Here is a 12,598-nt window from a genome sequence, read left to right as displayed (position 1 = left end):
AAAGACAATGTCATATAAATGACAATATTAGATATTCATTCCATTTTAGGCTTCGAACACTTGAAACAATTTTATTCGGACAATGGAAAACAGAGACACAACGGTTCAATTTTCTCAGAAGATTGGAGAAGTTTAGCAATGAATAATTGAGTTCATTTTGTTATTAAATTTAGTAAACTTTGCTTAAACTAGGCGACGTTTTTCGATAATTTAGAGATTAAGAGTTTGATACATGGTTGAATTTGTGTGCGGAAAAAACGTGGATCAAATGTGTGGTTTTAGAAGAAATATTAAACTAATTTTATAGGTAGATTGACAAGCTATACATGAGTAATTAAAAGCTGAGATCAATACAAGATGATTTTTTCCCAAGTGATCAATTTAACTCAAACAAGTACATTCAGGACCACAATCGTTGCATTGGGACCTTTAAACCACAATCATAACTATTTTGCAGTTTGGTGCATAAACTACTCTTATCTTTTTGATTAACCATTTTTTATTTCTCTTTTGACCCCTACTCCATCCTAGAAGTATAAGAAAACAATTAATTTAGGTGTGATGCTTGGATAACAAGGTGTGAGCTTCAATTTATTCGTTCAGAAAAAGAAAAGAAAAAAAACTGTTGAATGCCCCCAAAAATGGTTTAATAGGAAAAAGAAAGAGAGCTGTTTGTTTTCGGAAAACAATAAGTCTTGTTTCAGAATCAAAATTTTGGTTTCTAGAAAAAGCTGAGAAGTGAGAACTCTCAGTTAAAGAGTTTCTGCCTTTAAAAGATTGTACCTTACAAATGTGGTGAAAGCTTCATCCAAGAAAAAAAAGAAAAAACTCTGGTGAAAATGACTAGACCTGTAAATTAAGTTGTATTGATAAGAATTCCATGGGAGGAACCAACAGTTACTTGATCCCCTGTGGCCCCAACTGTTTTATTTCTATTGCAAAGAATATATGGTCGAAATGAAACATAAAAATCACCGGTTTTGGAGAGCTTCAATTGCCTTTTTCCACTGCATTGCTCGTTGCTTAGCATCCTCGAAAGACAATACTTTCTTTGGCTGTATGATCGACCACAAGTTGCATAGACATACAGAGATTGAGTTAAGACTATGATTACTTGGGAAAAACATAATAATAAAAACTCATCAACCAGAATTAGCCAATTATACTTAACTGTGCAAACCTTAAACTGTGAAGGACTTGTGACTTGAATACTAAGATCGTTAGAATTGTCGGACCATATAATGTTCCCTTTGACCACCAACTTTGAGGGGTCTACATAGATCAACTTTGGCTTATTTGTCAGGATAAGCTTAACTTTCTTGCTTGTAAGCTTCTGCATCTTTTTCACCATGGAGATCATAAGAACGGATTCACCAGGCTCCAAAAATTGTTTCCTGTTGATGAAACACGTTGACATGAAATTACTGATCCATAAAGAATGAGAGATGGAAAGAGCTAATGAAAAAGAGAATTTGATGTCCAAGATAGGGTTGTCATTTCCCTCTTGACAATTCTAGTAGAGTAGTAACCTATACAATGTATACTCGGGAAGAACAGAAAAAAAATTTCTATAATGTAAGCATTCATCCACATACTTGAAGGCTATTAGCTTGCACCAGAAGTTGGTATATTAATTCGTGTAGCAAAGATTACTAGCACTAAAAAGTGAAAACTGCCTGTATTGAAGTGTGCAATTTAGGCATGTCATTTCCCTCTTTACGAGTCTAGAATAGCAGTAACCACTCCAACATATGCTCTGAAGAGTAGAAACAAGCTTCTACATGAAACTTAATGAAGCTTCTACTTGAAGGCTATCAGCTTGCACTAGAAGTTGGTAATTTCTTCATGCAGAAAAGATTACTTTCCTTTTCCTTTTCCCAATTAGGAAACATAAGGAGTTTCAGAAGCTGCAGATATATGCAAGAATCTGGCATCCAAGTAGAACACGATACCTTTTCACATGTTAAACCACAATTACCAAAGTACAGAGACTACCAATTCCAGGACAATATTCTATAGTTATTATTAGTTTTTTTTTTCCTTAACGAAGAAAAGACAAAAATTTAAATAAGGAAAATGGCATGACTGAGTAGGATTAACTAGATCTCTTTCCACTACATAAGATTTCTAGCTCCCACAACAAGCAGCAGGACCATTTTGACATAACAAAGCTGCCCCTTTTTAAAAGTTATACCAAGAGAATGCAGCTAGTACTCCAGAGAAGTTAAACCTACCATTTTGAATCAAAAGAGTCAATTGAAGCAAGCCTGGTAATGCTACCAGCTTCAGAAGAGGATGTTGTACCACCATTTCCATCATTAGTTCTAGCTGATCCATCCCCAATATGTGATGGATTACATGAAGAATCTTGATCTTCACCACTGCTACGAGTAGAGTGGGCCTGAAGATTTGGGATAGCCTGTTAATACTTCTATGAACGGTTATCACTTTGAGCAGAACGAAATAACGCTTCAGAGATAAATATGAAAGGAAATGGCATACTTTTGGCTCTGCAGCAAGACATGGAGGAGTTTGAGACCTTAAACTATCCCAATCAACCTCCCTAAAGAAAGGATGGTTCTTCAGTGAAGCATAACCATCAGGTCCAGCACCCGGTCTTCGGCTAGGATCAATATCCTGAGTCGTTACATCAAAAAAGTATATGAACCAAACACTTACTTAAGCTCATCGATATGTCCGAGCCAGGAATTAAATCTCATAATCATACAATATTATAACCATGAAGATCAAAGTTGAATACGAAAGACTAAAATGACCATATAATATTATTGGATTTTTATGCCCTTAAAAGTTACATTAATAATACTTTCAATATTACTAAACAAAATATGAAAGCTACAAAAGTTAGTTTTGTAACGTTAAATTTTCCATGGGATTGTTAAAGAATTTATTAAGATACATTTATCTAAATTCTTCACTTTACAAAGTTAAACTCTTAACTTCTCATGCGTATAATAATTTTTTAGAGCTAACATTTACAGTTCTTATATTGTATCTTCTCCTTCTAATTTTTTAGCTTAAATGTTCCGATTGTTGCGATTACAATCCTTTTCTTATATTATAATCATGATTCAAAGCATTTTATCATCCATGTACAAAACAATGTAATTTTTATTTTATTTTATACTAATTACATGAGATGCACGTGCAACACGCATGCCCAGGACTAGTAGGAACAAAAAAGTGACAATAGTATCAATAATGATTTAACAATACCTCCTACCCTTCAACCTCTTCCGTTCCTTCTATCCAAAGGGAAAAGGTGGGAAGGGGGAAGGAGAATAGTATCAATAATGATTTAACAATACCCGCTACCCTTCAACCACTTCCGCTCCTTCTATCCAAAGGGAAAAGGTGGGAAGGGGAAGGGAGAATCTTTTTGTTTACGCACACAATACGTAGTAAATTACTTTTCCTATACAACGTAGCAGTTGTATATGTGACAAAAATTACATCCACTTTAACCAAACTTGCTAGCCAATAGATATATAACCAGTTTCTGCTCTGGAGTCTGGACTTCACTCTGAAGATGTAAAATAGCTGAATGCCATTAGAAAGGCAAAAAACGAATTACAAAATTTGATGAGAACACTTCCTTCTCCTCTCAAGTCTTTGTTCCATTTCATAAGATAGAAGAGCTGAGAGCAAAAGCAGATTATTGTTTCAGTCGTACATTAATAGTTTGCGATTAGCCCATATAATGAATCACTTTTGCTCCTTGTTGAGAGTTAACCATGTAGACGTCACTCAGACTCATAAAGGTTCCTCTGTTGGGTTTTTTTTTCTTTAAAGTAAAAGCAAAAGGTGAAAAATTAGATTCACTGTCACATGGTGTCATTGGGCGGAGATGATTTTAGGGAAAAATAAAAGGTCATGGAAAAGGTGTAGGATTATTGAAGTTGGGCTTGCATTACAAGACCAAGTATCTTGGTACAAGATATTTGAACAAACTACTTTTTGCTATACCTAATAGATAATTGAATGCAATGCATAGACATGGGCAGAAACACTTCACGTTTTTTTTTTTTTTTTTGGGTAATAAACTGTGAATATTACCGGAACAAACTAAGAGCATCTAGATTCCAAACCACCTTCTTGGAAGATTGCTCAGAATATTAAGATCTCAGAAAGACAAACGAAACCAATCATTTAAGGGAATCTAATTACAAAGCCTATCTAATCAAAACTACGTAGTTCCTAGCTTTCCTAGATCCTGCACAATTGCTAATTCTCTCCGTAAGTTCTTTTTGAATTTGTGTAACTATGAACTAACTATTTACAGTTATTTGCCCAAATATTCTTCAATTTCAAGCTTGCCATGGAGAGCTTGAAGTATATTGGAGAAACAAGATGTCTTCAACTCATATATATATATATATATATATATATATATATATATATATATATATATATATATATATATATATATACATACATACATATATACACGGACATCATCAAAGTGATTGTTGGTGTACAAGCATTGCAATTGATGCAGTCTCAAGAAGAGCGTTGATCTCCATGCTTAATTCAAAGCTAGACATGGAGTTGGCTAAGTTTCGTGAAGTTCTAACACCAATTACTTCATATCGTCAATTGAAGTTTGATAGTCAATATAGAAAGATTACATGGAGAAGGCATGGTAGAAAGTCAAAACTTAGAAAGTGGGATTTAGTACAACCACATGCTAAGTTTTCTTACAACGTGAAGAAGCTTTATGATAAGCTAGCAATATGTAATTTGAAACCTAGTGAGCATTGGGTACCTATTCTTTACCAAAGCAATTTGAAGAAGTTGTTTGTTTCAGATGAGTAAACTAACAATGCCTATAAAAGGGAAGCTCGAGGGAGAGAATCTGCAGACATTATACTTTCTACTTCATTCTAGAACAATGTGGTTTATGCATTGAAGATTGGTGGTCCTTTAGTTAAAGTGCTTCGTTTAGTGGATGGGGAGCAAAGACAACCAGTGGACTACCTTTACGAAGCAATGTATAGGGTGCAGGAGGCTATTCAAGACTCGTTTAATTATCAAAGAAAATACAAAAGAGTTGAGATCATAGATAAAAGGTGGGACGGTCAGATTCATCGCCCTTTGCATGCAACTGGACTTGTTTTGAACCCGGAACTGTTTTATGACAATGAAGAGAGGATTCTAGGAGATGAAGAATTGTGGAAGGGATGCATTGAATTTATTGAGAAGTTGATACCTGATTTATCCGTGCAAGATAAAATAACGGAGCAGTTTAGTACTTATAGGAATGCTGAGCAACTTTTTGGAAAAAACATGATGATTAGACAAAGAAAGATGAAGTCACCAGGTGAGCGAGTGCTTATATGTTGCTTTATAGTAAATAAGTTATCTCTTTATCAATATTATGTTTGAATATTTGTTCTACTTCTACAGTTGAATGGTGGAAGAAATATGACCATTCCTCTCCAGAATTACAAAAGTTTGCCATCAAGGTTCTAAGTCTAACATGTAGCTCATCCGGGTGTGAAAGGAATTGGAGCGTGTTTGAAGTTTGAACAGGTAAGAACTAACAAGAAAGATTTAGTATATTAAGATAATTACATTATATCTCAATTGTCCTAATCTTAATAATTACTTATTATTTGCAGATTCATACATAAAAGAAGAACAAACTAACCTTGAAGTGTCTCAATGATCTAGTCTTCATTAAGTACAATAAAACAATGAGGCGTTGTTATAACGCTTGCAATGTAATTGATCCAATTAGTTTGGACAACATCGATGATGCTAATGAATGGCTAACTGGAGTCCCAGAAGATCATGCAGATGAAGAAGTATTTGAGGAAACTTCTGATTTCACTTGGGGTGATGTTGCGGAGGCGCGTGGAATTGGGGAGAGGATTGATGGTTTGAGGGGGAGTACCTCAACTTCAAGTTCACAGCGGAAGGGAAAAGAAGCAGCTACTTTGTCCCTAGTTGATGAAGAAGAAGAAGTTGAAGAAGATAACGAGCAATATAATAATAATAGTAGAATACAAGAATTTGACAATCTTGTAGAAGAATAGGATGTTCATTTTGTGCTTTAATTGATGCTACTCTTTAGTTTTTACATTGAAGTATTGAACATTTGCTTACAGTTACATGTGTTGTCTATGCAGTATTTATTTTTTAAAAAAAAATTAAAATTAAAAAGCGAGCGCTTCGCTTCTCGCTTTAAGAGAAATGGGGGTTGTCGCTTTTCCTCGCAACACGCTCTTCACAACACTGGTTAGACTCAAGGACGAGTCTTTTTCAACCAGGGAAGAATGATGCAAGATCAAGAAAACTAAAAATCCAAGAAATTCAAGAAGTCCAAGAATCCATTCAAGATTAGGATTTCTTTTCCTTAAAGATTAAGATTTCATATTCTTGCTTTCTAGTAATTTAATTCTTGTTTTCGCAGGATTATATTTGTAGTTCTAGTCAAACTAGGATTGTTAGTTGGTATTCCACTCCTACTTGAATTTTTTTTTCCTATTTTAGTTAGGATAGGTTTTCTTAGCCTTATTTTTATTCTACTTTAATTAGGATTAATTTTTCTTAACCTTATCAATTTTACTCATTGTAAAGCCTATTTAAAGGACTGAATATACCGAAAATAAAGTGGGGTGATTAGTTTCTTTGAGCATTAGCTTCCTAAACGTGATTAACTCTTTTATTTCATTGTTCTTCCTTTATTCAACGCTTTTGCAACCTTGCGGGATTGAAGAACGAGTGGGTAAGGTTCTTTTCATCTTACATTCTTCTCACGTGAGTTTGAAGAACGTTTTCGCTAGTTTTGTGAAAAACTATAGCGGGGTGCTTTTGTTTTTCTCTCTTCTTTGTACTTGAGAGGTGCAAAACCTTGAAAGTACATTAGTCGTATGTCTTTCTTGGATTAGTCCCAATTCAGCTGACAGAAGAAGAGGTTGACAATAAGAGGAATTCCAGCACAACCAAATAGATGTTGATGCTCAAAATGGTCACTCATTCGTCAACTCATACAGAAATTGCAACTAAAGTAGATGTTGATGATCAAAATGGTTGACTAATCACCACACAGTATTTCCCACCTCCATACGTGGTATGGAGGATCTTGTCCTGAAAATGCACCTTGTAGGTTGTGAGAGAGTAGGGACCTTATAATATGCCCAAGGCCTCATCTTTGGTCGATGCAGAACTACATTCTACAGCGAAACCTATTAGGAGAGGAGCTTGAGAAAATGCACATGGCCAGTTGTTCCCATACGACGATGCCATCTATGTGCAGAAGGACTAGTATTTGGTTGATGTGGGACAAAGTTTCGCGGCACCCAACAGTAGAGATGAGATTCTGTTTATTGCTAACAAATATAATTATCTAGAGACTAGGTTAAACTGATGAAGCAAATCAAAAGCAAAAACTCAGATAAATTGTTAAGATATTCGCCGATAGAAATTTATGGGTGAGACTAACTCAAGTTGAGATTCATATGAGAAAAAAAAAAAAAAAAGACAACAAAGAAAAAGTAGGGAGGAAAGGAGAAGAGGAACCACAGGGAAATGCAGGTAAGATTAAACAGGAAAAATAGCTTACCAGTAACCTATCAATGAGATCTCTGGCTTCATCTGAAAAATGATTTGGGAACCTGATATCTCTTGCAATGATTCTTTGAAAGATGAGCCATTCGCTGGCATCTTTAAAGGGAGAAGTTCCTGAAAGCATTTGATACAAGGTGCAGCCAAGTGCCCAGAGATCATTTCTGGTATATCATGTCCAAACGGAATAATTATGCTTCCAGTTAAATATGCATAATTCAGACAACATCAATGAAGTGTAGAAACTAATAGCAATTATATTTGGGACCAAGGCATAGTTGATTGATATAGTTTCCGGAGATTTAGATTCCTTCTTCAGAACTCAATATTATGCCCTTTGTATGTGGATTACCGTACAACCTACTATTAATACAAAACGAAGAAGCAAAAGATTTGTCTTTACCAAGGATAAAGTCCATACCCAAAAGTTGCAGGAGAGGAATTTAAAACTTCAGGAGGCACATATGCAGCTGTCCCCACAAAAGTACAAGCCTTGTCATCTAAAGAAAATAAAGACCAGTGATTCAGTAATGGCAATGGCATCAAAACACCTATTTTGTGCTTACGTGATTCTCATGATTTCCACGGAAGTGACCTTACAGCAAGCAAGATATACCTGATGCTGCATTTGGAAGGACTGTTATTCTGCTATCTTGCATGGGCTTTACACTGCCAAAGTCGGCAACTTTAATATGTCCATCTGCAGTAAGTAGCAGGTTCTCGGGCTGCCATAAATAAAAAATCAAAATTGTCCTAGCATATTCTGTTGACACAATAGACCACATAATAAAAGTACCTTAATATCTCGATGAATCAATCCCATGCTGTGTATATATTCAAGAGCATCTGCTACTTCAGCTGCATAAAAACGAGCCTCCTCCTCAGACAAACGGCCTTTCTGCATGCACCAAAGTAAAAGTTCAATAGGAGACGATTTAAGTGCTTTACAAGTCAAAAAGCAATGGATGCAAATTGTGGAATTGTTAACACGCTTCAGAAATGGGAAATCCTTCACTGGCAATGACATCAGAATAGCTGGATAGGGATATTCATAAGATGATTGGTCTTTCTGGAAGGTAACATCAGACTATTTCAGAATCAGGAAGTCAATCACAATGCAAACTTCAATAAGAAAATACGCTTTCGAGAGAAGTCGTAATACTACGTAAGAGTTTCACTAGTGACAAGATTTTATTTTACCTTTTGTGTTGTGACTTTTGATTCTTCATTTACTTTTTTTGATCGGAAAAATTCTTCATTTACTCACCCGGGTAATTTGATCAAAAAGCTCCCCACCTTCGCAGGACTCCAGGCCCATGTCTTCCCAATAGGATTACATGAAATTAGAAGGAGAAAAATCAATATTCAACAAGAAATGCCAGATATAAAGAGTGGAAAAAGATCCTTAAAAAGAATGTGTAAAATACTAACATATCAACAAATGTGTAGAATACTTACATAGTGAAAAAGTGTCTTGGAAGGTAAAAAATAGTGGTACAATGCCAGGATGATCCAGTTGATCAAGCACAATTCTCTCTAATTTCACATAAGCAGTCTTATTTTCTTTAGTGATGAACTTTTTGTCCATGATCTTCAAGGCATAAACATTCCCTGTATCTTTCTTTTTTGCTCTGACAACCTGGTAGTTTCCACAATTTGCATCCAAAACATCAATTAACATTCATGATTTACCCCCGAGAAAAAGCAAAAGGGGTGAAGGGAGAAGGACCACACATGAGAAGAATTTTGTTAGTTACCAATATAGGCTAATAAGACGACCCCTCAACTGAAAATGGGGCTTGGTAGCCCCTAAAGGGAGCTCTGCTTTAGGAGTGTGATCAACAATTAATGCTACCAAGCATCGCTTTTTATTCTGATACTAGATAATTCAAACCACATTCCAAAGATGAACTCGCTAAAAAGATTTTCTCTCTGGTCTAAAAGAAGACTACTGCAATATTCTAATTTTCTCTTTTTTCCTTTTGTGCGGAGCATTTGGCAGATAATTCATTACATTCCGAGTAAGCTAATGAAATAACAAATTGAAGCTTCAAAAAGAAAATTCATGATACTAACACCAAACCACTCTCTGCACCCCTCAAAAAGAGGAGCCAGTTGACATGGAAGGTAAAAGAGACGAAGCATGTTAACTAACATATCACTAAGACAAAATGAGCAGGAAAATAAAGCAAAATAATAAAAGCGAGAAAACATAAACATAAACTAAGCACAAAAAAGAAAAAAATGGAAGAGGAATCTAAAACTAGACTGCTTCCAAACACCAAATAAAGAGAGGAACTGGGTAAAAAGGATTAAAAATCTGACCTTGGAATAAGAACCAACTCCATAGATCTTTCCCAATTCAAAATCTTGGATTGTGAAATTCACCTGAGGTGCTCTAAATGCGAAGCTCTTAGACCTTTGAGCATTTGGTGAATTGTTCTGAATCCTAAGCTTTGAATTTAATTCTTGCTCCATCGTCAGCTACTCCTTCTCCCCACCAACGCCAACATTTCAACCTAAAATACGCATATATGTTTTTATCTGTGTTTTATATATGAAACACTATTACCTTCCCTTTTTTCTCCCCCTAGAAAATCAGGGGTTTCAGCCCCTGCAAACGTCGCCCCCAAGATTCAAGTTTTAACAGGAGAACCAGAGAGAACCATCACACATTAGATCAGATTTTCTTAATATAATCCTCTTACTTTTTCCTTTTTCTTTGAGAGACCAACCTGGTAAAGCCAATCCATATGCCAAAAAGAAACAAACGCAAATGAGTCCTTTTACATAGTTACATGCATGAATGAAAAAAATGAAAAGACAAACACACATACACACACACACACACATATATGTGTGTGTGTGTGTGCAAAAAGGTATGAACTTTAAATTTATCTCTTTTTTTCCTCAAAACCCTAGAAAGCTAAGCTGAGACAAATCAGAAAGACTTCAGGTATGAATGGCATGGATGAGGAGTTGTAATGCTGGATGAAATTATGGGGATTGAAGAACACATTGAATTGAATAATGGGTACCTTTTCATTTCATTGCATTTGCATTACCGATCAATTGCCCTGAAGATCAATTCTTTTTCTTCTTTCTTTAAACTGATGAACAATTTTATTAGCCTCGAAATTGTGTGAATAATAATGGCATAAAATGTATAGGGCCCGAAAAGTAGGAAAAGCTGAGAAGGACATGCTGCCTATGATTGGGGAGCCCTTCAAAAATGGCATCAGTTACATTGCATGCTCCCATGGCTTTTGGTTGTGAGTTGTGATTCAGAATATCGGGGGTTTCATTGGATATTCCAATTTAGGTTCATCTTTTTGTTTGAAGACTTTAATCCATTTGCCAAATTTGGTAATGGTACAAATTCCCTTATTTCGAAATAATCATAACTCACATAAGTAATAAGACAATATGATTCGTGGAGTAAAAATGGGGCATTTGCATCTATAGCCAATTGAGATCACAAAATTAAAGTTATACCCTCTTTGAACAAAAATTTACAAGCTTACGAACTTTTAAGTTAAACTTCGGACCTATCAGATTTGAAGTTGAAAAAAAAAAATTAGTCTGAAGTGTAATGTACTTCAGACCAATTAAGTCTAAAGTTTTGGACTTAATGCACTTAAGGCCAAATAGGTCTGAAGTACAACGAATGTTTTCATACACTTATGCCAAATAGGTCTGAAGTGAAAAAATTACACTTCAGTCAAATAGCTCTGAAATGCAACTAATATTTTTATACACTTAAGGGACTGCGATAGTATGCAGCTCTATCTTGAATCCTCGCGAACAAGCTAACTCTCACTCCCGGGGTTCGCTACAACCAATACTTGAATTTGCACATAAATGTGCAGAAGCGTAGTATGAGTATACACTCTGAACCTCATCACACCCTTCATGGGCAAAACTTATGAGTATACACCCTGCATTGTTGTTTCCCCCAAGAAATCCAAGACCATCATCATTGTGTATGGGTGCGTTTTGCGAGTTTGACATGTTTTAACCTGAGAACGAAAATTCTTGACAAGAACAAGTGTGAAAATAACGTGTGTTATCAGAATCAGTACTGAAATAAACACTATTATCTTTAGCCCCACGGTGGGCGCCAAACTGTTTACCTCAAAAATACGAGTAACAACTAACTTGTTTGTGGTTTTAAAGATATGTGGTTTAGTTCAATACAAATTAATAAACAAGAAATCAAACGTATAAGTTAGGGAGATAAGTTGAATCAAACCAATGTTTAAGCAAGCCTCGACCTCGAGTTGTGATGGCCTCGAGGTAGGTCAACAAGAACAATAAAATAAAGACAATGAAGTTAAGAGATAATTCTAATGAAATATGAGCAAGAAAGTAAGAGAGTATATTCTTTGCCAGTGATTGATCATGGTTACAAATGATAGGGATCCCCTTTATATAATAGGGGAACCCTAAATAAGGTACATTTTTATTTACACTAAGTAATCTTATTGGGATAGCTGTCTAACCGCCTAGTACGGATTCGTACTAACTCGTACAAATCTATTCCGAAATTTATGCCATGATCTTGGGGACGTGGAGGGAATCTTGATCTTTTTGTTACAAATCCATAACGACATCATCTCGGGGTTTGTCATACTTGGCTCCGATGTTCCTCGAGCACTTAGATCTTCGAGCCTCGTATTCTGCCTTCGAGCTCGAGCTCGGTCTATATTGAACCTATTCTCGATGCGACCTCTCGAGCCTATAAAATCGGGGGTATATGATTTTGACTGTATACAGATAGTCCCAACGTTTCTTAGAATAAATGATAAGAAATGACTTGGGCCTCGATTTCTCTGAAGTCCTTAACGTCATACGTAGGCGCTCGGGGTGACCGAAATGTCCTGCCGGTTCGCTTCTCCAAAATATTAAATGCTTGACTAGTGGTGGCCGGCCATTAGCGCCATCGAATCGTCGCCGCTTGCCTATAAATACAAGGTTCAATTTTGAAATAATTTACTTCAATCTGAAT

At 35.8% G+C, this 12,598-nt stretch overlaps 1 protein-coding gene across 2 annotated transcripts; it reads right to left on the bottom strand.

The window, feature by feature from the left end:
* Nucleotides 1-739: 739 nt before the first annotated feature.
* LOC104246967 (3-phosphoinositide-dependent protein kinase 2-like) lies at nucleotides 740-10,956 on the bottom strand. Of its 2 annotated transcripts, none has more exons than XM_009802882.2 (12): nucleotides 10,629-10,956; nucleotides 9,916-10,325; nucleotides 9,049-9,229; nucleotides 8,858-8,910; nucleotides 8,387-8,488; nucleotides 8,207-8,315; nucleotides 8,012-8,090; nucleotides 7,589-7,754; nucleotides 2,503-2,637; nucleotides 2,235-2,419; nucleotides 1,172-1,394; nucleotides 740-1,055 (listed from the first exon to the last, which is right to left on the bottom strand). In XM_009802882.2, exons 2-12 carry the CDS (start codon nucleotides 10,066-10,068, stop codon nucleotides 972-974), a joined length of 1,470 nt encoding a protein of 489 aa, XP_009801184.1. In that variant the 5' UTR covers nucleotides 10,069-10,325; nucleotides 10,629-10,956; the 3' UTR covers nucleotides 740-971. The 2 variants fall into 2 exon arrangements, with proteins under 2 accessions (XP_009801184.1, XP_009801186.1); XM_009802884.2 differs by having other exon boundaries at nucleotides 2,235-2,401.
* Nucleotides 10,957-12,598: the final 1,642 nt, after the last annotated feature.

The sequence above is a fragment of the Nicotiana sylvestris genome, chromosome 5, assembly GCF_000393655.2.
Source record: "Nicotiana sylvestris chromosome 5, ASM39365v2, whole genome shotgun sequence".
NCBI classification, from domain to species: domain Eukaryota; kingdom Viridiplantae; phylum Streptophyta; class Magnoliopsida; order Solanales; family Solanaceae; genus Nicotiana; species Nicotiana sylvestris.
The sequence above is the reverse complement of the archived record's forward strand: the minus strand, read 5'-3'. Positions and strand labels throughout refer to the sequence as shown.

Coding starts and splice junctions, on each gene's coding strand:
- LOC104246967 (XM_009802882.2), bottom strand. CDS start 10,068: ATGGAGCAAGAATTAAATTCAAAGCTTAGGATTCAGAACAATTCACCA. Junction 9,230..9,915: donor GAGTTGGTTCTTATTCCAAG/GTCAGATTTTTA, acceptor GGAAACTACCAG/GTTGTCAGAGCAAAAAAGAA. Junction 8,091..8,206: donor CCTTCCAAATGCAGCATCAG/GTATATCTTGCT, acceptor TATTTTCTTTAG/ATGACAAGGCTTGTACTTTT.